The sequence below is a fragment of the Rhinolophus sinicus genome, linkage group LG05, assembly GCF_036562045.2.
Source record: "Rhinolophus sinicus isolate RSC01 linkage group LG05, ASM3656204v1, whole genome shotgun sequence".
In the NCBI taxonomy this organism is placed as follows: Eukaryota; Metazoa; Chordata; class Mammalia; order Chiroptera; family Rhinolophidae; genus Rhinolophus; species Rhinolophus sinicus.
In genome coordinates, this window is record NC_133755.1 from 65384696 (window position 1) to 65410075 (window position 25380).

The following is a 25380-nucleotide window of genomic DNA, read 5'->3' on the forward strand; positions in this document are numbered from 1 at the left end:
CAGGAACACTTCATCTCAGAAATGGAAAACCTAAATGCTTTAAGTTAACAATATTTTAACATATAGATTAAAATTGCAGGGCTTTTCAGAACCTAAAATCTAAAAAACAATTTCAATAGTTGTAACAAAAACCAAAATTGTGTTGTTTTAGGCAAATTAACTTTGAAAACAAAACCCCCTAACCTTTTTAGGTAAAATGGTCTCCAGATTTTTGATGTCCTTCCTTCCTAGGTTACATGTAATAGTTCTCTGCATCCTTTTGTTAAATCTGTTTCAATTGCAAAGAATCCTGTATGAACAGCCCCAACCCCCACCCAAAACACCGCAAACTTCACTCACCACAAACATCACTCACCATCAAAAATCAAAGAAAAATTCCTCACAGAAACATGTTGTAATAAACCAAAGCAATCTATCTTTAAACCAAGAGGGAGACATCAATTGTTTCCAGTATTAAATATTACTGTGGTAATTATATAGTCTTTAAAGACATAAAAACACTACAGGTTTGGGGAAGAGCTAAATCAACTTACAGGATTTGTGAAGAAATGGGAAAAGGAGTTCTAGTTTTGTACCGTTCCAATCAAGCACAATCCTGGGATCTTTAATTAGAGACCGAGAGGTTCCTGGTGGAAATCTCAATGTGTTCTCCCCATTACTGCATCCACTGCAGTCATTAGGTGCCTTGACCTTTGCCAACCGTGACTCTGCACTCACCTTAGCTCTCCCTCCGGTAACTCATTGAGTCTCAAACTATCAGGACGATCTCGTCTTCTCCTGTAGAGACCTGAATGGGAAAGCTCTTTAAGCTGGAGTGCAGTCATACTTCTCTCCACACAGAAATTCCTGACACTTTAAAGCGTTTATGCTGAGCAGCGTGGCTGCCAGGGCTCAGGAAGGCAGTGTCCCTTGCCGTGCGACCTCAGCACACCTGACCCAGAGTTAGAAACGTCCAGGCAGGCTGGGCGCTGAAGCACAGCTAGCTTCCTGTTTCTCTGCTGGTACACACCCTCCTCAGCAAGGCCTGGCTTGCCTTATCTCTGGGCCTTGCACCTTGGAGGGGGGAGTGTGGGGGGTGTCAGTGACCAGTGTTGCTCACATATTTACTAATAAGCAAAACGTAATTATTATGAATAATCACATCAATTCCTTTATAAATTTTTCCAGCATCATTCTGAATTAAAATTGAGCTAAAAAAGTTCCAGTAAGGTAATGACTAAAGAAGGGTCCTGCCCTATTTTATTTGCCAGGAAATCCATTAACCTTTCACAAGCAGCTGTCAGTTTAAAGAAGTGCCTGGTCATCATGAGCCCTTTGAGACATTTTCCTTAAAAGGGGGGAGGGGGGGCAGGATTGGAAGGGAAGCAGGCCAATTCCTCCCTCTCATCACTCTACTCTAAATCCTCTTTAGAAAGGAAGTGTCTTTCTCCCGACTCCCAACAAATATTACTCAAAAATTCCTAACTGCAAGAAAGGTGGTTTATTCTATCAGCCTCCATTCAGTGATTTTCTGAATCTATAACCACCCATTCAGAACGTTCCCCGCTCAGAGAATGTGCACCTCAGCTTCCTCCCCACTGTGGAGCCTATGAGCCCTTGTATTGCTCAGTATTTGATCTTAGTGACAAAGTTAGGAAGGAGGTTTTGGGTTTCAGTGTGTGGAGGGTGTGGGCGAGTGTTTGCAGGGCGGGGGGGTGTGGATAATGGAGGACAGATAGCATGGGGCAAGAGCTTCATCATTCAGCTCCAAATGACGGCAGTGCAAGAGCAGGCAGGGTCCCAGCCTCCAATCTGACTGAATCCCCCTCAGTACGTATCACCGTATCACCACAGGCTAGCTCCTTGGCAAGTTCTTCAGCAACAGTTTGACTTTACGGTTCTATCTTCTCCGTGAGCCATCTGTATCGGCTTTTTTCCATTCTAAAATCCTCTCAACAACAAGAGCACAGAGCAATGGGTCTGAATCTCATTTTTTACACCACAAATGAAAAAGTTAATCTAGCCCCCGCTGGAAGAGTATCTGTATTATACACATAAAAATGAAGGCACCCCACAAGGAAAGGGGACTCTGTATCTTACTCCTTACTCAGGACACAGAGATTGAGCTAGCTCCCCTAAGGACTGACATTCATCGCCCTAGTTCCATGGCCCCAACAGAAAACAGACAACTTCTTATTGTGTCATCAAAATATAATGTATGTTTTTAAAGATGCAGGAAGAAAGTCACGAATTTTGTTACTATACTAGATTTAATTGGTGAGGAAATAAGTAAAAAAGGTCACAGGAGAGATGTATCTCTTTCCCTGGAAGGATGGATACACAAAAAACTGATAACATTGGGTGCCTGTGGAGGAACAGCAGCAGAAGAAAGCTTTTCTGTGATACACTACTTTACACCTTCTGAACTTAGAATCTACTGCCTATTCAAAAATAGAAATAATTTAGAAGGTTTACATATGTCTTTTATACAAAGTCCTAGGATCCTACTGAGATCTAAATTACAGAAAAGTTTAGTTTACAGCAATAGAAACATATAAAATTAGGATTCCTACAGTGTCTAATTCTCTCATTTTTGTCAAAACAGGTAAAAAACAAATGAAGAAAAACAACCAGCAATCTTTAATTTTTTTCACTCTAGGCATCAAAATAGAACAGATGCCTGATGAATAAAATACAAATGAATTGTATTCACTGCAAACACAGAAACCTCAACATTAAAATGGGACTTTTATCTATAGAAAAATGTAAATAAGACAGCTTGATTTCTAAGAGCTTTTTAAAAAGTAATGTATCACTCTGACAAGGAAAAAGAGCTTGGTGAGTATTAAAGGTTAACAAGACAGGAAACACCTAACTCTGTAGGACGAATCCTGTATTCAATGAGTCTAACGTTAAAAGAATGTGGGCAGAAAAAAAAAAGTTCCCAACTATTATAATAATATAGAACAAACAAATTGAAACAATTCTTGCCCTCTGACTTTTAAAATGGCTATACTGACAAATGGGCATTTCAGTAAATTAATGCTTACATTCTAAGGAAATTGTCACAACTGAGTAAAATTAAATTCTGGAGCTTTGGGTAAAGCTCTTTTAACCATTGTTTTTCCATTGAAAACACAGAGACAGAGAAAAACGGCTTCCTTTTTCCCTAGCACTCCTTCAGATGCGCCTTGAGATTTTACTGTGCTATAAGTAGAACGAGGAAAAGGATACACAGACAGCCACAATTTTTAAAAGGGAAATTCACAAATGCCGCAAAACACACCACTAACGGGCTCCTGCTGCAGGCAGACGCCACTCTCCCCTCATAGCAGCAACGAGGGAGGGAGAACATATTCCTCTGGAACACCCAGCAGGGCCGCGGACAGGCAAAGGTCTTGTATCTGCATCTTTTTTCCTTTCCTATTCTTCTACAGAAAGTTATCAATTGTGCCTGATTCTCAGGTCAGGCCTATTTAAAATGAGTTTTAAATTTCAAACCACTGTCTTAGCAGACTGTGGACAGTTCAGAGGGAGGTCTATGTAATGTGTTTTCCCTGGGGCTCTCCATAGGGAACATTTTCATTTTAGCATTCTGAACACTCCTGGAAGGCCAGTCTAGCCTCCCATTCAATGCAGAATTCCCAACTCTCATGCTCCACATGGCCTCAACTCCTGCACAATATCCTGACCTGGGATTCTGCCTCTTCCTAGACAGTCCAGTGATGAAACGCTTCCTACCTCATAAAACTCCTGGAGCTCTTCCCTCTCCCCCATGCCCAGAGACTGTTAAAGAACAGTTCACAAAAATTGTTAAGGCCAGCACCTTCCATTCCACATCCATTACAGTGCAGCTGGCCTATGAACCTAATTACAACCTCTTATACACTTCTGTCCAACCTGTTGGGTTTTCTTTCAATTTGTACGTTGTCTCTCGTCATAATTACATACCTGTTCTAGCTTTATGTCACCAGCATAGCTGATTTCTTCCATAAACGTAACCCCTTGACTGAAATGACTAAATACAAAGCTCTATGGAGCATTCATTACACCAGGTCTCTGTTCTACCAGGCTAACATCTAACCCAGTAGCTTTCCATCTTTTGGAGGGTCGTGGACCTTTCATGAATCTGATCAAAGTTAATAACACTCTCTTAGAAAATGCATGTGAGCATAAAACTTTATAACCGCTTCAGGGAACTAACAGATCCTTCAGAAGCCAACAGATGGACTTTATCTTAGATCTTCCAATTTGCATAGATCTCCCCCTTCCCTTGAAAACCTCCAACACCACACTGTAGGACTTTTGATCTCATCAGTTCACTTAATACGTATTTAATTGGTGCCCTACACTAGGCTAGACACTATTTCAGAAGAGTTCCTTTCGTCTCTCCTTAATTTCTCTCAGCCTAACTGATCTTTTTGCGACTGACGTTACCATGTTCTAAGCTAGCCTCCAAATTTCAAAGTGTTGTTGTTTTTTAATGTAATTTGATCACTTATCGATCCCGCTGAAAAACCCTTCAATGGCTCCACTGCCATGAGGCCCCAGCTGAGCCACGCTCTCCCACCCACACTGTACTGAACTTCAGGCAGCTCCCAGGACAGACTTCGCTTCCTCTCACCTCCTCGCCTTTGCGCGTGCAGCTTCATAAGACTGGAAGGAGGATCGCTGGCAGGACCAGCTCCTCTCATCCCAGTAGGACTCAGTGTAAGGTCATCTTTTGTAAGAAGCCTTTCTACACCCTAGGTGCCTGATATCCCCCTTCTGTGTGCCCCCGAGCTCCCTCTTACATCTGTTACTGGACCCCATGGGTTCTTTCTTTACACACCCCTCCCCTTGGAATAACAGCTTTTTGATGGCAGCAATATATCTAATTTATCACTGTCAACAAGGCCAGGTACATGGTAGACATTTGCATTTATTAAATGAGTTCGTTGGTTTACTTATTCAACAATTGGTTTTAAGAGCCTAATCACTTTACAATGCTGTGTTTGAGATTCAAGCTCCAGAGTTTAGAAACTTTAAAAAAAATTTAACACTTAACATTACCTAAATGAGACTTTTAAAAAGCACATCGATTCCAATTTTGGAAAAATGTACTTCTTGGTGAGACTAAAAACTCAGCAGCTTTTCACATCTGTAGAGTTGAACAGTACCCTGCACAAGTACAAACACTTACCATTTGGGAAAAGAATTAAAAAATTAGCCTAGATTTCTACCTATACCTGACATAGTCCAGTTTTCAGTGAAGTTGGTCCAAGTACCCCTCCCACAGACACACATCTCCCCCAAGCATCGGAGGGTAAAGACACCTAGTTAAGCATCAAACCTCTAAAACTGACCATTAGTGTTACTGAATTGTCAGTTCTATCTCCTACACAGCATTGACATCTGCAAACTGGCTTCCGTGGCAGAGTTAGAGTTAACTGGCCTCGTTAGCATACCTTTTACACTAGGTACGAAAGGCCTCGGAACTGGTCAAGAAGCTGTACATTTCCAGGCCATTAAGTTTCTTGTGTGACATATGTAAAGAAAAGAATTTTATGTTTTGCAACTGTCTTTGAACTTAAAATTTATACTAAAGCAGGATTCATTTCCATTATCTCATGGATAATCATTTGTAGGGAAAGCAAACTTTCTGTACTCAAGCAAGAATATCCTTCCTCATTATTCATCTCCTCTTTAACATTTATTTTCCAGCTATGATATCTTCCTAAATTAGGCCTCTCAAGAGTGCGGGCTGTCAATATGAAGGAAGGACCCAGTGTTGAAAACAGATCAAGGCAGAAGAGTTCAAACTATGATATGCCATTGTGAGTAGGTTCAAGTTCAAATTGACCAGTGCAGAGTATGAGAAGGCAGAATCAACGATCTAGAAGAACAGCTGAGTCAAAAAACAAACAAACACCAAAAATACGATCCCATTCATAAGTAGATGATACTGCAACTGCCCACGAGCCCTGTACGTTTTTCCTTAATCAGTCTTTCCATCACTGTCAAGTGCACAGGTCGAGCTGTCATCGAAAGCTTGTGAGAGCCTATCATTTTGAGTCAGAAACGCTCAGAAGTCTCCTCACAACCAGCAACATGGGGTCATCTACACTCTTTTGTTAGACAATTTAGAAATGTTCTCAAAAGCCACGGTCACAATATAGCAAGTCTTCCTGGCATATTTCAAAAGAATGTAGAATGAAATTTCAAGTAACCTATCCCAGCTCACATTTTTAAGGATCTGAAAGAGAGTTCCGGGTAACTTGGTGAAAGGGTACAAGAGTGAAACCAGAAGACATTCAACTGATAGCTTCACGTTTGGCAACTTACTTGCTGAGGTTGGTATATAGCACACAGGAGGTCATTTGCTTACAGAAGTCCTTAATTTTTCCATTTGTAAACAAAAGCAGCTGAATCAGATGATTTCCCTGGTCTTTTCCCCAGATTAAGATCACCTGATTTTAAGAAAGGCCTGTGTAACATGATATTCCAATGTTGACTAAACTCCCCGACAGAGCACACTTCACTCTTTAATTGTCAGAAATGCCATTCCTGAAGAAAGTAGGAACACAAGGTCAGGATTTATACAGTCAGCTATTCAACAAACATTCCCTGAAAGCCTAACATATTCCAGGCCCCTGAGAGTACAGAAGCAGGAACAGAGGAGAAATAAATAACCAGTCTTCAACTTTTCTTGATTGTTACTCTCTTGTTCACTTTCTCTTTGGTCAAAAGAGCTGCTCAGTGACAAGAGCTGCACAGGACACAAGTACCACCCACAGGCATACTGATCATCCCAGCCCCGACACACGCCTGCTACAAAAAGAACCACGAACCCTCCTCAACGGCACACTGAAGTCCCAGGGGAGGAACAATGAAATAAGACACTTGCAAGAGGATTGCACTTTTCCTACATAAGGGTAAATTACAACATACCTCCTTTGATGTGGTAAACATGTTTTTGGAAACTGCAATACATTTACATTTTTATAATAGAGTAATTTTTAATTCTCTAAAGGAACTTGTGTTAAAAAGGAATTCTAGTGGTAATACTTTCACAAAAGAGCTTTTCTGGAAATCCAGATTTTCACATAATTTGACTTAAAACATGTTTTGATAACACTGTTTTATATAAAATTGCTATAAATGTTGTTTCTACTCATTCTACCTGTCCACCTCATAGTATATCCATACCTGCTGAGCATATTTCTAAACCTAACCCTCATTTTTAAAAAATCCAATACATGAAGTACTTTTGTTTAAGAGGAGAAAAGGAACAGTTATTTTCGCATTCCAAGATAGGCAGAGTCACAAGCCAGCAATTCTAATCTTCTGAGGACTTGGAAGAATAAACATGGTTCTTTCCCCTGACCTGGAATTCAAGAGGTGTGTCATAAAAAAAACCACAGTACCTGCCCCATCCCAGCACAGGTTTCATTACTATAGTTAGTAGTGTCAACACATCAACTTTAACTTCAAAACTGTTTTCACCAGGTTATCAAAATATTCCCCTAGGTTGCGTGTAAAATCTAATCTTAAAAGACAACATAAAAAAAAGTTATGTCACCTTATTGCTGATATCAGTATTACCCCTTCATTTACTTTTATTTTTTTCTCCCTAATTCAGATAAAAGTTCAATGATAAAATTCAGTGATAAAAATAGGATGTAAAAATGTAAAGCTCTGAAGACATAATTATCTCAGTAAGGACATTAATATTTTCTGCACAGTTTAACTATTCCAGAGAAATCAATGGCAATTGAAAATAATAATGCAGATACTTATATTTGACATGAAAAGGTATTCATGATATATTGTTGAGTAAATAAAAGAATATGAGATACTATACACTGTGTGATTCCATTTTACATTAAAACACCATATATGTATTTACCATGTATGTATATACACACACACACACACACACACACATACACCAGAGCCTGGAAGAGTATATACCAAACTATCTCTGGTTGGAAGGATTTGAAAAGATTTAAAATTACTTTCCTTTGGATTATCTATATTTTCTAATTTTCTACAACAGACAAATATACTTCTATAATAAGGAAATAAAAAATGAAATGTTTAAAATAATGAAGAGAACAAAAATTAAATGAAAATACATTATTCCGTCTTCCAAGGGATTTGCAGTCTAATGAGGAAGAAAGGACGCCTCACAGACCGTCAGTATATATCATCAAATACTGATGAATCCCCTACAGAGGATTGGATTTGGGGAAGGATTTGGGTAGAGTGAGGGGACAGAAAAGTACAGGGCACTCTAAATGGAGAAAAATGTCAATGTGATATCACTGACAGAGATGTGTCGAGGGGATGATGAGACTGGCAGAGTAGTAGACTTTCCAAGCTAGAATCAAAGCTTTAGAGTTGTATGAAAAAAGTGGAAGTTATGTGCAGTGGGTCAATCATTGCCCAAGTGTAAGGTGAGGGTCCAATTGAGGCTCTTATGAGAAAGGGGGAGGGGACAGATATAGACATCATTACAACAGGACTGATGGGTAGGACTCAGTCACAGTACAGAGGAAATAAAATTAGAATGGCCTGTATGTTCAATATTTATTGGATAATATACTTTTACCTATTGCTTTAGCTATCATTAAGATCCCACGGCAAGGGAGGAAGAGTTCTGGTCAAGATGGCACAGTAGGTAAATGCTGTGCTCACCTTCACTCATGACCACATCAAAATTACAACTAAACTACCAAACAATCATTGTTGAGAATTGCTTGAAATCTTGCTGAACTGAAGCCCTACAACTAAAAACATACAGAAGAAGCCATCTTGAGACTGGCAGGAGGGGCAGAGATGCAGAAGGGGTAGGTCCCACACCTGCATGTGACTATTGAAAACTGGGAGGGATATCTCAGTTTTGGAGGTCCTCCCCAAAAGAACAACAGTCCCAGTGTCCCCAGCCCAGGCGTCCAGTGCCAGTGAGAGAAGTCCCCATAATTTCTGGTTGTGCAAACCAGCGGGGATTGTATAGCTGAGTGAGACGGAGGGCTACTCCTCTTAAAGGGCCCGCACACAGACTTACTCACCAACAGAATCACTGGTTCTGAGCTCCAACTCTGGGGCAACAGCTGGAAAGGCAACAGGGGCTTATGGGGGTGGGAGGGAATGAGCTGTCTGGCTTCAGGATGAGGGCTGGATGGGCAGCTTTCTCTTGGACAGAGGCACTGGCACAAGCCATTGTTTCTTTCATGAGCCCTCCCCCTTCCCAACGTGTAGACACAGGCAGCTGCCATATCTGAGTCTCCATCAAGCTGGCTGACACCATTCATTCGCCAAGCCCTGGTGATTCTGAGACCATGCCCCACCCAACTTTCAGGCACACCCAAACCACTTCCCATGGCTTTTTCCTACAAACTGCCTGCCTTGGCTCATGCTGCAGACTTTCCTAGGATCTCTGAAAGGTTCATGGAACCCAGACAAACAACATGTGGGTTGAGCGTGTCCCATGTCTCTGGCTCAGCAGCCCTAAGCCTGGCATTAGTGGCAGCCAGCCTTGGTTTGCAGCATGGTCTTTCAACATACTCCAAGCACAATGCGGGCGGTGGCCATCTGCAGATTGTTTTGTGGCTCCTGCTAGGTGACCCTAGGTGGGGTACAGACTGTGGCTGAACTTTAAAAGCAGTGGGTCCCCTTCCAGGTGGCCCTTGGGCTGACGCGCCCAGTGGCCAGCTTTGAAATGAGCTGGAGCATCACTCAGCCACCTTCAAGGACAACATAATCAACAGGTGGATTGGGCAGGCACCAGAGCCCTGCTGAGGCAGATCTTATCCTGCTCTGGAGGGTCAGCCCCTGCACCACAACTTCTCCACTGTAGTCATAGCAGTCCTCACAACCAATGAGCCGAAGGGTCAATTCCTCCTACTGACCTGCAAACAGCAACCACAGCTCAACTACAAGAGGAGGGCACACACAACCCACACAAGAGACACACCTGCAATGTGTAGCTCAGGTGACCAGGAAGACTGCGCCATTGAGCCCCACAGCAGACCGACTACATAAGGCCAGTCTACTAAGACCGGGAGATATAGCAGCCCTACCTAAAACAGAAACAAACACAGGGAGGCAGCCCAAAATGGGAAGACAAAGAAACATATACCAAATAAAAGAACAGAACAAAGCTCCAAAAAAGAACTAAACAAAATGGAGACAATCTACCAGATGCAGAGCTCAAAACACTAGTTATAAGGATGCTCAGTGATCTCAGTGAGAATTTCAACAAAGAGATAGGAAATATAAAACTGGAGATAGAAAACATAAAAAAGAACCAGTCAGAAATAAAGAATAACAGAAATTAAGAATACATTACAGGAAATCAACAGTGAATTAGATAAAGCATACGATCAAATCAGTGACTTAAAAGATAAGGTAGCAAAAACCACCGAAACAGAACAGCAGAAAAAAAAAAATCCATAAAAATGAAGACAGTTTAAGGGGCCTCTGGGACAATATCAAGCACACTGAAATTCATATTATAGGGGTATGAGGAGGAGAGAGAGGGGAAGGAATTGAAAACCTATTTGAAGAAATAATGACGGGAAGCTTCCCTAGCCAAGCCCAGGAAGCGCAGAGTTCCAAACAAGATGAACCTAAAGAAACCAAAACCAAGACACATCATAATTAAAATGCCAGAGGTTAACGACAAAGAGAGACTCTTAAAAGCAGCAAGAGAAAAGCAGTTAGTTACCTATAAGGGAGCTCCCATAAGACTGTAAACTGATTTCTCAACAGAAAAGTTTGCAGGCCAGAAGGGACTGGCAGGAAATATTCAACATGATGAAAAGCATTGACCTACAACCAAGACTACTCCACCCAGCAAAACTATCATTTAGAATCAAAGGACACATAAAGAGCTTTCCTGACAAGAAAAAGCTAAAGGAGTTCACCACCACCAAACCAGTATTACAAGGAACCTTAGAGGGACTTCTTTAAGACAAAAAAATAAAAATTAAAAAAAGTAAAAAATATGGATAAAATGGCAATAAATACATACCTATCAACAATTACTTTCAAAGTAAATTGATTAAATGCTCCAATTAAAAGATAGGGGGCTCAGATTGGTACTGGCCTTATCAATGGGATTACTTCATACATTATATAAATACCTAACAACTGTGCTGTACACCTGAAACTAATATAATACTGAATGTCAACTATTATAAACATATAGTCACGGGATGTAAAGCACAGCATAGAGAACAGAGGAAATGGTATTGTAATAGCTATGTACCATGTCATAGTAGAGGGGTAGTAGACTTGGTGAGGTTATCACTTTGTGAGGGGTGTAAATGTCTAATCATTATATTGTTTTATACACCTGAAACTAATAATCAAAAAGAAAGAGAAAAAAAAAGATAGGGGGGCTGAATGGATAAGAAAACAAGACCCTTACATATGCTGCCTACAAGACTCACTTCAGATTGAAAGACACACATAGATTCAAAGTAAAGAGATAGAAAAAGATGAAAATGGAAACAAACAAAAATCTGGTGGAGCAATACTTATACCAGACAAAATACTTTTAAAACAAAGACTACAACAAGAGAAAAGAAGGACCCAGTAATCCCACTTGTGGGTATTTATCTGAAGAAACCCAAAACGCTACTTTGAGAGGACATGCTCATCCACACGTTCCTTACAGCATTATTTACAATAGCCAAGATATGAAGGCAACCTGGGTGTCCCTGGATGAATGAATGAGTGGAGAAAGAAAAGGTAGTACATCTATGCAATGGAATATTCCTCAGCCATAAAAAAAAAAAAAAAAAAAAAAATGAAATCTTGCCATCTGTGACAACATGGATGGATCTGCATGGATGGATGTGGAGGATATTGTGCTGAGTGTAAGTCAGACAGTGAAAAACAAATGTCACATGATTTCACATATAAATGGAATCTAAAGAACAAAATAAACAAATGAAACAGAAACAAACTCATAGATACAGAGGACATTTTGATGGTTGCCAGATGGGAGGAGAGTTGCAGGTGGGTGGAAAAGGGGGAAAGGATTAAGAAGTACAAATTGGTTGTTACACAGTAGTCATGGGGATGTAGGCTATAGCCTAAGACATATAGTTAATAATATTGTAATAACTATGTATGGTGTCAGATGAGTACTAGATTTATCAGGGAGATAGATGGGACGGGGCTTGGGGGCAGGGTGAAAAAGGTGAAGGGATTAAGAAATACAAACTAGGGCCGGGCCGTGGCTCAGGCGGTTAGAGCTCCATGCTCCTAACTCCGAAGACTACCAGTTCGATTCCCACATGGGCCAGTGGGCTCTCAACCACAAGGTTGCCAGATCAATTCCTCGACTCCTGCAAGGGATGGTGGGCAGCGCACCCTGCAACTAAAATTGAACACGGCACCTTGAGCTGAGCTCCCAGATGGCTCAGTTGGTTGGAGTGAGTCCTCTTAACCATAAGGTGGCCGGTTCAACTCCCCCAAGGGATAGTGGGCTGTGCCCCCTGCAACTAGAAATGGCAACTGGACCTAGAACTGAGCTGCGCCCTCCACAACTAAGACTGAAAGGACAACAACTTGAAGCTGAACGGCACCCTCCACAACTAAGATTGAAAAGACAACAACTTGACTTGGAAAAAAGTCCTGGAAGTGCACACTGTTTCCCAATAAAGTCCTCTTCCCCTTCCTCAATAAAATCTTAAAAAAAAAAAAAAAAAAGAAAGAAAGAAATACAAATAAGTAGTTACAAAACAGTCACAAGGATATAAAGCATAGGGAATATAATCAATAATATGGTAATAACTATGTATAGTGCCAGGTGGGTACTAGTCGGGGGGGTCACTTTGTAAATTAATTTATATAATGGTTATAAGTCTAACCATTTTTATAGTGGTTATAAGCCTAACCACTATGCTGTACACATGAAAATTATATAATATTGAACGTCAACTGTAATTGAAAAATTAAAAAAGGGGGGGATAAAGGAGAATAAGAGGGTCAAAGTTCCAGGTATAAAACAAATAAATCTTGGGGATGTAATATACAGCATAGCAAATATAGTCAGTAATATTATGATAGCGTAGGACGGTGTCAGATGTTGCTAGACTTACCATGGTGATCACTTCTTTAGCATAGTTCCCTATAATCAATAATATGGTAATAACTCTGTATAGAGTCATGTGGGTACTGTTGAATAACTATGATGTTCATCTGAAACTAATATAACATTGTATGTTAGCTATATTTTAATAAAAATATTTGGGGAAAAAAGACTAAAAAAAAAGAGCCCAGGGCATTCTAAACTTAACTCTCTGGAAGCTAAAGGAAAACACCTTGCTGACATTTCCACAAGGAATACTGTCCTTAAAGGAACCAGCAGCAGTGAAATTTCTCTCATGGTCCAAAAGGATATACTCCCAGCTAATAATTTACAAAAACTGGCCAGAGAAGCCCAACAGTTGGCTTCAGAAAAGGAAAAACAAGATTGGAATAGGACTTCCGGTCAAGATGGTAGAGTAGGTAAACACTATGCTCATCTCCTCCCACAACCACATCAAAATTATAAGTAAACTACAGTACAACCATCATTGAGAATTGCCTAAAGTCTAGCTGAACAGAAGTCCTATAACTAAGGATATACATAAGCCACATGGACACTCATAGAAGAGGCAAAGACACGGAACAGGCAGGTCCCACACCAACAGCGAGGTGGATAAGAAACAGAAGGGATATCTCAGCTACAGAGCTCCCCACTAAGGTGTGAAAAGTCCCAGCTCCACACTGGTCGCCCCAGCCCAGTGTTCCAGTGCTGAGAAGAAAGGAACCAATAACATGTAGCTTTGAAATCCAGTGGGGATTGTGGCTGAGCGGGCAGAGGGCTGCTGGTGACCTAGTTGCCGCAGGTCTTCAAGGGACTGCATACAGGCTCAACTGCTCAAACACTCATGCACACTGAGCTCCAGTGCTGGGACAGCAGCTTGAAAAGCAACAGGGACATACAGAGAGTAGCTGAACTGACTAGCGTCAAGGAGAGGAGTGGAAGGACAGGGGTCAGGGAAGTTCTCTCTGCAGACGGAAGAGCTGGCAGACACCATTATTCCCTTGTTGAGCCTTTCTCTCACCCTGCCAGCAGGCACAGGTGTGCGCCAAATCTGAGCTCTCCATGAACTTGGCTGACACCGTTGGCCTCACCCTAGTGAATTCCTAAGGCCCCACCCCCATGTAACTCCTGCTAGGCCCCAAGTTCTTCTAGTGGATTTTCCAAACAAGTGGTCTTCCTCACTTGCATTGTGGACTTTCCTAAAATCTCTCAAAGGTCCACAAATCCCAAATATGCAGCAGTTGACCTTGGTGTGCCCCACACCTCTTGCTAAATGGCCCCAAGCCTGGCAATGGTGGCAGTCAGCTTCGGTTTGCAGCTTAGCCTATCCCAGGCAACTGCAAGTCCAGCACAGGCAGAAACCAACAGCAGGTCACTTTCTAGGTCCTACCACATGGCTCTGGGATGGGCACATGCAGCAACTGACCTGGGTCTGCACCAAAGTCCCACATAAGAGGGCCCAAAACCAACGGACTCAGTGGCCAGCTTCAGACCACACCAAAGCACCACCCAACCAGCTTCAGTAACAACACATCCAAAGGGTGAACTCAGCATGCACCAGAGCCCCACTAAGGCAAATACCACTTTGTGGGGTCAGCCCACACACAACAGCTCCTCCACTATAGTCATAACCAATCCTCAGTCAGTCAGCCGAGGGTCAATCCAACCCACTGATGTGCCAACATCAATCAAGACTCAAATACAACAAGAGAGCACACAACCTATACAAGACATAATCCTGGTAAACTTAGCTCAGGTGAACAGACAGACTACACCACTGGGCCTCACAAGACACCTACTAGACAAGGCCACAGTGCTAAGACTGAGAGATAGAGCTGATCTACCTTACATAGAGAAACAAACACATGAAGGTAGTCAAAATGAAGAGACAAAAAAACATGTCCCAGGGCAGCCGGGTGGCTCTGTTGGTTAGAGCACTAGCTCTGAACAACAGGGTTGCCAGTTCGATTCTCACATGGGCCAGTGAGGTGCACCCTCCACAACTAGATTGAAGACAACGAGCTGCCACTGAGTCCCCGGAGGGGTGGCCGGATGGCTCAGTTGGTTAGAGCGTGAGCTCTCAACAAGGTTGCCGATTCAATTCCCACATGGGATGGTGGGCTGCGCCCCCTGCAACTAAGACTGAAAACAGCAACTGGACTTGGAGCTGAGCTGTGCCCTCCACAACTAGATTGAAGGACAACGAGTTGGAGTTGATGGGCCCTGGAGAAACACACTGTTCCCCAATATTCCCCAATAAAAAATTTTTTAAAAACTAAACATGTCCCAAATAAAAGAACAGGACAAAACTCCAGAAAAAGAACTAAACAAAATGGAGGCAAGCAATCTACAAGACACACACTTCAAAGCACTAGTTCTAAGGATGCTCAAGGAAACTAGGGGAAAAACACATGAACTCACTGAGAACTTACACAAGGAGAAACCATAAAAAAGCAACAGTCAGAAATGAAAAATATGACAACTGAAATGAAGAACACAATAGAGGAAATCAATAGAACAGGTAAAGTAGAGGATTGAATCAGCGATTTGGAAGATAAGGTGCCAGAAATCACCCAATCAGAACAACAAAAAGAAAAACAAAATAAAAAACAATGAGGATAGTTAAAGGGTCCTCTGGGACAACATCAAATGTAACAACAGTCTCATCATAAGGGTACCAAAAGGAGAAGAGAGCAAGGAGTTGAAAATCTATTTGAAGAAACAATGACTGAAAACTTATACACCATGTGTATTTCCTTCGTATGTGAAGGAAATACACATATGAGTCCAGGAAACACAGAGTCCCAAACAAGATGAACCCAAAGAGACCAACACCAAGAAACATCATAATTAAAATGCCAAAGGTTAAAGATAAAGGGAGAATCTTAAAAGCAGCAAGAGAAAAGCAGTTAGTTACCTACATGAGAGCTCCCATTAGACTGTCAGCTGATTTCTCAACAGAAACCTTGCAGATCAGAAGGTACTGGCATGAAATATTCAAAGTGAAGAAAAGGACCTAAAACCAAGATTACTCTGCCCAGAAAGGCTATAACTTAGAATCAAGGGAAAGATAGTTTCCAAGACAAGAAAAAAATCAACAGAGTTCACCACCAATACTGTAACTAGTATTAAAAGAACTGTTAAAAGGACTTCTTTAAGAAGATAAAAAAAAATATGAATAAGAAAATATAGGAAAGAAAAAAAAATTCACTGAGAAAGGTAAACACATAGTAAAAGCAGTGAATCAACCAACTGTAAAGCTGGTATAAAGGATGAAAGTCAAAAGTAGGAAGATCGTGTATAATTACATCAATAAATTAAGGAATACACACACACACACACACACACACACACAAAAGTAAAAAATACTGACAGAAACATAAACATGGAGGGGTGATAAAAAAAATGTACTGATTTTAGAAATTGTTTCAACTTAAGCAACCATTAACTTAAAATAGACTGCTATAAACATAGCTTGGAATATATGAAGCCCATGGTAACCACAAACCAAAAATCAACAAGAGACATACAAGAAATAAAGAGAAAGGAATCAAAACTCAACACTATAGAAAGTCCTCAACATACAAGAGAAGAGAACAAGAGAAGAAAGGAACAGAAAATAACTACGAAAAACAATCAGAAAACAATCAGTAAAATGGCAATAACTATATACCTATCAATAATTACTTTCATGTAAATGTACTAAATGCTCCAATCAAAAAAAGACACAGGGAGGCAAAATGGATAAGAAAATAAGACTCAGACATATGCTGCCTACAAAAGACCCACTTCAGATCGAAAACCACACAGAGACTGAAAGTAAAAGGATGGAAAAAGATTTCATGCAAATGGAACAACAACAACAAAAAAGCTGGGGTAGTAATACTTATATCACACAAAATAAACTTTAAAACAAAGGCTGTAACACGAGACCAAAGGAGGGCATTTCGTAATGAAAAAGGATCAATACAAGAAGAGGATATAACTCTTGTAAACATCTATGCACACAATGTAAAAGCACCTAAATCTATAAAGCAAATACTGACCGACATAGATGGAGAGATTGAAAGTAACACAGTAACAGTAGGGTACTTTAACACCCCATTGACACCAATGGATGGATCATCCAGACAGAAAATCAATGAGTGAACAGTGGCCTCACGTGACAAAATCTACCAGATGGACTCAATTGATGCTTGTAGGACATTTCACCCAAAATCAGCAGACTATACATATTTCTCAAGTGCATATGAACATTTCCAGGATAAACTGATGTTAGGCCACAAGTCTCAATAAATTTAAAAAGTCTGAAATCATATTAAGCATCTTCTCCAATCACAATAGTATGAAACTAGATATTAACTATAAGAAAACTAAAAAACACATAAACACATGGAGGCTAAATAACATCCTATAAACAATGAATGAGAGTCAACAATGAGATCAAGGAAGAAACCAAAGATACTTTGAGAAAAATGGTAATAAAAACATAACAACCCCAAATCTATGGAATGCAACCAAAGCAGTTCTAAGAAGGAAATTCATACCAATACGGGCCACCTCAAGGAACAAGAATAATACAAAATCAACACTCTGAAGTTGCACCCAAGGAAACTGGAAAAAGAAGAACAAACAAAGCCCAAAGTGAGTAAAAGGGAGGAAATAATAAAGATAGAGTGGAAATAAATGAAATCTAGTCTGAGAAAGCAATAGAGAAGATCAATGAAACCAAGAGTTGGTTCTTTAACAAGATAAACAAAATTGGTTAAGCCTTTAATCAGACTCAACATGAAAAAAGACAAAGGAACCAAATAAATAAAATCAGAAATGAAAGAGAACTGACAATTGACACCACAGAAATACAAAGAATTACAACAATTATATGCCAACAACTGGACAAGCTGGAAGAAATGGATACATTCCTATAAACATACAATCTTCCAAGACCAAGTCAAAAAGAAAAAAAGAAACAGAAAATCTGAACACAGACCGATAACTATGAATCAAGTTGAATCAGCAACCAAAAATCTCCCAACAAATTAAGGTCCTGCACCAGATAGTTTCACAGATGAATTTTACCAAACATTCAAAGAAGAATTAACACCTATCCTTCTCAAACAATTCTATAAAAATTGAAGAGGAGAAAAGACTCTCAAGCACATTTTATGAGGCCACCATTACCCTGATTCCAAAACCAAACATATTACAACAAAAGAAAATTATAAGGCAATATCCCTGATGAACAAAGATGCAAAAATCATCAATAAAAATTAGCAAACAGAATTCAGCAATACATGAAAGAGATCATACACCATAATCATGTGGGATTTATTCCTGGATGTAAGGTGATTCAGTATCTGCCAATCAATTAATGTGATACATCACATAAACAAAATGAAGGATAAAAATCATATGATCTCATCAATACATACAGAAAAATCATTTGACAAAATCCAGCATGCATTTACAATAAAAACACTCAGCAAAGTGGGAATAAATGAAATATACTTCAATATAATAAAGGCCATATACGGGAAACCCACAGCTAACATCATATTCAATAGTAAAAAGCTAAAAGTGTTTTCCTTAAGATCAGTAACAAGACAAGGATGTCCACTTTCACCATATTTATTCAACATAGTACTGGAAGTCCTAGCCACAGCAATCAGACAAGAAAAAGAAATACAAGGTTTCTGAATTGGAAAGGAAGACTGTCGTTATTTGCAGGTGATATGATTATATATATATATAAATATATATATATTATATATATAATATATATATTATATATAATATATATATTATATATATTATATATATAAAACACTAAAAACTCCACCCAAAACTATTAGAACTCATAAATGACTTCAATAAAACAGCAGGATACAAAATTAATATTCAGAAATTGGTAGCATTTTATACACCAATAACAAACTTTCAGAATGAGAAATTAAGAAAACAATCCCGTTTACAATTGCATGGGGGGAAAAAACCCCTAAGAATAAATTTAACCAAGGAGGTAAATGACTTGTATTCAGAAAATTATAAGACCCTGAAGAAAATATAAACAAATGGAAGCATAAACCATGCTCATGGATAGGAAGAATTAACAGCATTAAAATGTCCTCTAAAAAAAAAGAAAGCTGCGTATAAAGAAGCAAAAAAAAAAAAAAAAAAGTCTATTTTACCCAAAGCAATCTATAGACTCAATGCAATCCCTATCAAAAATACCAATGGTATTCTTCTCAGAACTAGAACAAATAATACAATTTATATAGAACCACAAAACACCCCAAATAGCCTCATTAGTGTTGACAAAAAAACAACAAAGTTGGAGGTATTACACTATCTGATATCAAACGATACCACAAGGCTATAGTAATCAAAACAACTTGGTACTGACATAAAAAACAGACACACAGATCAACAGATAAGACTAGAGACCCCAGAAATAAACCCATGCCAATTAAACTATGACAAAGGTGGCAAAAATAAACAATGGGGTAAAGACAGTCTCTTCAATAAATGGTAATGGGGAAATTGGACAAACACATGCAAAAGCATGAAACTGGATCACTTTCTTTCATCATATACAAGAACTAACTCAAAATGGATTAAAGACTTAAACGTAAGACGGAAACCATAAAACTCCTAGAAGAAAACACAAGCAGTAAACTCTCTGACATAACTCTTAGTAAGTTTTTTGGATATTCTCCTTGGGCAAGGGAAACAAAAGAAAAAAATAAACAAATAGGACTACATCAAACTAAAGAGTTTTTGCACAGTGAAGGAAACCATCAACAAAACAAAAAGATAATCTACTGAATTGGAGAAGATATTTGCCAATGATACATCCAATAAGGGGTTAATTTCTAAAATACATAAGGAACTCATACAACTTAACACCAAAAAAAAAATCTGATTTAAAAATGGGCAGAGGACCTGACTACGTATTTCTCCAAGGAGGACATATAAATGGCCAATAGACATATGAAAAGATGCTCAATGTCACTAATCATCAGGGAAATGCAAATTAAAACCCAATGAGATATCACCTCACACCTGTCAGAATGGCCATCACCAATAAATCAACAAACAAGAATTGTTGGTGAGGATTTGGAGGAAATGGAACCCTCATGCACTGTTTGTGGGATTGTAAACTAGTGTAGCCAATGTGGAAAGCAGTATGGCAGTTTCTCAAAAAATTAAACACAGAACTACCTTATGATCCAGCAATTCTGCTTCTGGGTATTTCTCCAAAGAAATCCAAAATACTGTATCAAACAGACATATGCACCCCTATGTTCAATGCAGCATTATTTACAATAGCCAAGATATGGAAGCAACCTAAGTGTAGATCGACAGACCAATGGATAAAGAAGTGATATATATACATATACACATGTATATACATATATATATACACACATACATATATATGTATGTGTGTATATATGTATGTATATATATGTATATACGTGTGTGTGTGTGTATATATATATATATATATATATATATACACATACACATATAGTATTACTCAACCATAAAAGAGTATGAAATCTCACCATCTGCAACAAAGTGGGTGGACCTAGAGGGTATTAGCTATGTGAAATAAGTCAGACAGACAAAGACAAATTATCATATGATTTCACTTACATGTGGAATCTAACAAACAAAATAAACAAAGAAAAAAGAAATAAACTCATAGATACTGAGAAGAAATTGATGGGTGCCAGATGGGAAGGGGATTGTGCAGATGGGTGATAAAGGGGAAGGGATTAAGAAGTACAAATTGCCAGTTATAAAAAGTCACGGGGATGTAAAGTACAGCATAGGGAATATAGTTAGTAGTATTGCAATAACTATGTGTGGTGTCAGATGGGTAGTAGACTTACCAGGTTGATTACTTTGTACATTATATAAGTGTGTAATCATTATGTTGTACACTTGAAAGCAATATAGTATTATATGTCAATTGTAATTGGAAAAAAACATTAAAAACATGTTTATATTTGAATATATTAAAAGAAAGAAATCCAACAATTGTTGGTTTGATAAAAGGAGAAAGCTCTGGTTAGAACCAAATAACAACCCAAGTCCTAAAACTTCCACCTCTAACTACTGTACATGCACTAAACCATTCGTCTGCTGACAAAATGATAGCATTTATAAATCAGTATTGGTGAGGAAATACTAACATGGCCACGAAAAGCACCTACCTCACTTGTCCCACCTGTCGAAGTATAGCCCAGAGAAGCCTGTTAACACTGACTGCCCTGGACATTTTAAAATGTCAAATAGACCATTTGATGTTTGGCAAATAGATTTTATATAGCTTCCCTCATCTTATAGATGTGAACATGTTGTAGTCATGATCTGTATGTTTTCTCACTGACTGAAGCCTTCCCAAATAGATAAACTATTTCCTCTTCTGTGGCTAAAGTCCTGTTAGAAAAAATTATCCCACCTGAGGAACTCCTAGGAAGCTGCATAGTGATCGGGAACCCATTTGACTGACCATGAGCTTCAAAAAGTCAGTGCCGTTGGATGATTTCACAACAGTTTCACTGCTTTTACCACCCCCAACCTTCAGGTTTGGTTGAACGTACTAACAGAATTATTAATATTCAGTTGGCACAATTTGTAGAGACCCTTCAAAAACCCTGGCAAAAGCACATCTATAGGTCCTTTTAAATCAGATTTCACCCCTTTGGCACTCATAAACTCTCACCTTTTGAGATAATTGCAGGGGCAACCCATGCATATGGCTTCTTCTTCTTTTGATCCACAGTTGATAAAAGGGAGATATATTTCAATATTGTAAAGATCTGATTGCTTCTACTGAAAATACCATGCTTTGCTAGAGCAATCTTTTCACAGTGTTCTCCAAGGAGATGAAAACCCCAAACCACACTCTGCAACTTGGAGACTCTGTTTACTGGAAAAGACTCCTCCACCTCCAAAAGCCTCGCGGGAAGGGCCCCTATCAGATACTGCTGACTAATCCCAGTGCTGTTAAACTCCAGGGAGTAGCCTCTTGGGTTCACAAGTCACACCTACGGAAGACTTCAAACCCTGACTGGAACTGTACCGAGTCTTGTGGTCACACAGCAGCCTAACCATCTGTCCCCCACAACCTTTCCCTAAGTTAAGAAGAAGTTGTGGGACTGTGCCTCTCTGGGATTGAGTTTAATATCCTGAGTCTCTCCATCTGGTCTTCAAGAGAAGGGTCTGCGGTCAGAGACGAGTAAGATTCCTCGCGGGAGGGACAACTCAAGCCAGACGGGACCCCGCTGAGACCCCAATGAGCTGTAATAAGAAATAATAAAAAGGAGCCTTGCCCCTCCTTCCTCTTGTTCTTGTGGGAAGCTGCTGCTTGCCTCTGCTACTCCCTCTCACCTTATTGTGAGAGAGGCCCATTAGGGCGATGAGCTCAAGCTCTTTCTGCTCAGCTCATGGGACAGTTTCACCACAAGAGACTCTCTCCCCCAGGGTGGTGCACACCACACCTTAGTCATCTTGGGATGACATGCTTCGGCTGCTTTGGGATAAATAATTGGGTATTGAAATCATTTTTTTGAATTGGTGTGAGAGTTTCACAGACCCTGCCTCTAATCATGTGATGCTCATTGTTTGTAATCAATAAATACTGTCAGTGACCCGATTCGGGGCTCCAGTCTCGAGGCTGCGAGTCCCTTGGTCCTCTGTGATTTAACTGTATTGACTCTCTGTCTCTTTATTATAGTTTAACCCTCGCCGCCTCCCTCGCCTTCCCATGGCTTGTGCTGCGCAGGACGCAACAGAGTCTGGTGACCTGAAAGTAAAGCTGTCAAAAATTGAAGCAGATGGAATCTGAAGGAGAGAGCTATCCCAAAATGACCAGACCAGGGTTGTATAACCTTTTGTTACTGTTCCTTCTTCCTCTATTTCCTTTTCTTTTTCTTGGAAGGAAAAGACCCTTTTCCAGTCTATTGTGAAAAGGGGAAACCTCTCCAGTTGTTGGACATCCAGAGAGCTGATGTCCAAGATACTAATGACCCCTGCGTTCACTGCTTTCAGGTCTGAGCTCCGGTTTTAATTTTTAATTTTGCTCTGTATTTTCTTGCTGTTAAGTTTTGCACCTGTTGCTTGTGAAACCTGGACACAAGCGGTGTTCAGACCATGCACTTTCCCTCCCATGTGGGACACAATACCCAGTAGAGGTCCGTCCTGGCATAGATGGCAAGAAGGCTGCTGAACGTGGAAGACCTGACTGTTGGTCAGTGATACTTTCAGGGAAAGATCTTGATCAAAAGGGGGAAATGTGAAAATCGAGAGCCAAGGCAGGAACCAGGAGCACCTGTCGGAAGATCTCTGTGCCTCATGGCGGTCGGAAAGCCCTACAGGAAGAACTCAATGGTTGTAACAGCACCGCCCCCAATTCCTCCTCCCCTCTGTAAAAGAACTTCCTCTCTCTTGTTTACCCCCCATGGCTGCCCAGGGCTCATCATGGCTGCAGGAACCAGACTGCAATCCTCTCTTTTTTCACAAATAAATCCTTTTGCTGAAGGAATATCTGGCTGGCTTTTTGTTTATGGTCCACGGGGGCAAGTGGGGATAGGACCTATGCAGCAGCCTAGGAAACAGGCAAGAGCTTGGTGACAATGAGAACAAAGAGGAGAACTGGTACGCGAGGTATTTAGGAAGTACAATGGAGAAGCCAGGATGACAGGCTAGACAGAGGGGAAGCAGAGGCGGGCAGTAAGCACTGACAGTGTTAACCTTTCCCGCCACGTCCTTTTACTGACAGAGCAACAAAACTGAACTGGTGAAGCACAGCGTAAGCTGTATTTCATTTTGCTTTAAACTTATCCACACGAAGGAAAGCATTTTAAACCTACTTTGAATCTAATAAAGTAATTTTAAAAGAATATTTACAAAAGAAAAGGCTGGGATATAAAAATATTCACCTCACACTTTTATGAAGTTAAAGCCTCTTGACTACTTATCTACTACAATTATTACTAATAATAGCTGAGGTTTGAGTGCCTACCAAACATGTTACATATGTTATCTCATTTAATTTTTATCTCAATCCTATGAGGCATGTATCATTGTTACTCCCATTTTGCAGATGAGGTGACTGAGTCTTAAAGCAGTTAAATGTTTTGACTAAGCAACATAATCAATAAGGAAGAGTATGGATCCAAACCCAAGTCTATTTAAATCAAATGTTCCTTTTTAGCCACTAACTGGACTGTCTCTGGGCCCCAAAACACTCTTCCCTCAAATCACCACAAGGTCCACCGTCAACTAGAGTTGATTCCAAACACTAACAAACCTAACCCAGGAAGCTTCTGGGAAACTCAGGAGCACGACTGGCACAGGAGCCCTGCAGAAAACCCCCAGACTGTGAACAGACTAGAAAGGGACTAAAACAAAATACCTCAGCCAGCCCATACTTCCCCCCAAAAAAGAAAGAAAAGCAGTCTAGTTATGTTCTAGGTGCACGCTGAGAATGGGTAATCTGAGGTTGAGGAGACCCGGGGTGCACTCTCGTACAATTCCCACTGGTACAGATGTTCCTCTTCAGCAAAGTTTCTCCTACAGGTCTGGAAGCAACCCAGGGAAAGAAGGGAGTCAATTTCACTGAGTTTCTGGATTCCTTAGAAGTCTTTGGGTCCAAATTACCAATGCTGCCTTATTTCCTTTCAGAGTACATGTGATTACTCAATGTTTCCAAGAGTTCTGAAAAAAAAAAGGGCAAAGATTCTAATGAAAACAGGTTTCCTTTATCATAGCAACTTCACTGAAACCAAATGTGCTGTTGTTACACAGTAAGAGGGAGGCACTGGAAGCAACTGAGACAACACAGAGACGTCGGGAGGGCGTGGGTGTCTGAAGAGACGCTAACAACGTGACCAACACAATTTCAATTCCTTTGAGAACACTTCATACCACGAACAAATTGTGGCATGTAAGCCATACAAAGAGCCACTTGCTTATTCTGCCTATGGAAAGCGAGGCTGGTAAGGAAAGTGATTTTAAAACACAAAACAAACCAATCACCGTCTGAGACTAATGAAAAAACAATAAGGTATGCAGACTCATCCTCCAATCCTGATCTTACAAAATTTCTGTCAAGGGAAAACACTGACTCCTGAAGCCAACATTGATTGATCTAAATATAGTAGAGAAATACGCCCTACTGAACAAAAATTGTCAAAATAGAGGTGAAACACGTAAGAACTTAATGAGCTCACTATCATACTAGAACCAAAGCAAAGGAACTATTTCTAAGGCAAATAGAAGAAAGCATCTGTGCATAATTT

General features: G+C 40.0%; 1 protein-coding gene across 8 annotated transcripts in view; it reads right to left on the reverse strand.

The window, feature by feature from the left end:
* Positions 1–25380, reverse strand: part of LIMS1 (LIM zinc finger domain containing 1) — a 154066-nt gene that overhangs the window by 65190 nt on the left and 63496 nt on the right. Inside the window, exon 2 of one of the 8 annotated variants that reach the window (XM_019715012.2) lies at positions 718–787. The exons of 4 other annotated variants lie outside the window; for them this stretch is intronic. Coding sequence is in view for 2 of the 4 variants with exons in the window: in XM_019715010.2 (XP_019570569.1) it covers positions 718–824 (107 nt within the window). In the remaining 2 variants the exon portion in view is untranslated. Of the gene's footprint in view, positions 1–533; positions 661–717; positions 1001–25380 lie in introns of those variants that run through there. 3 more of the 8 variants (XM_019715010.2, XM_019715009.2, XM_074332326.1) reach the window with 3 other exon arrangements.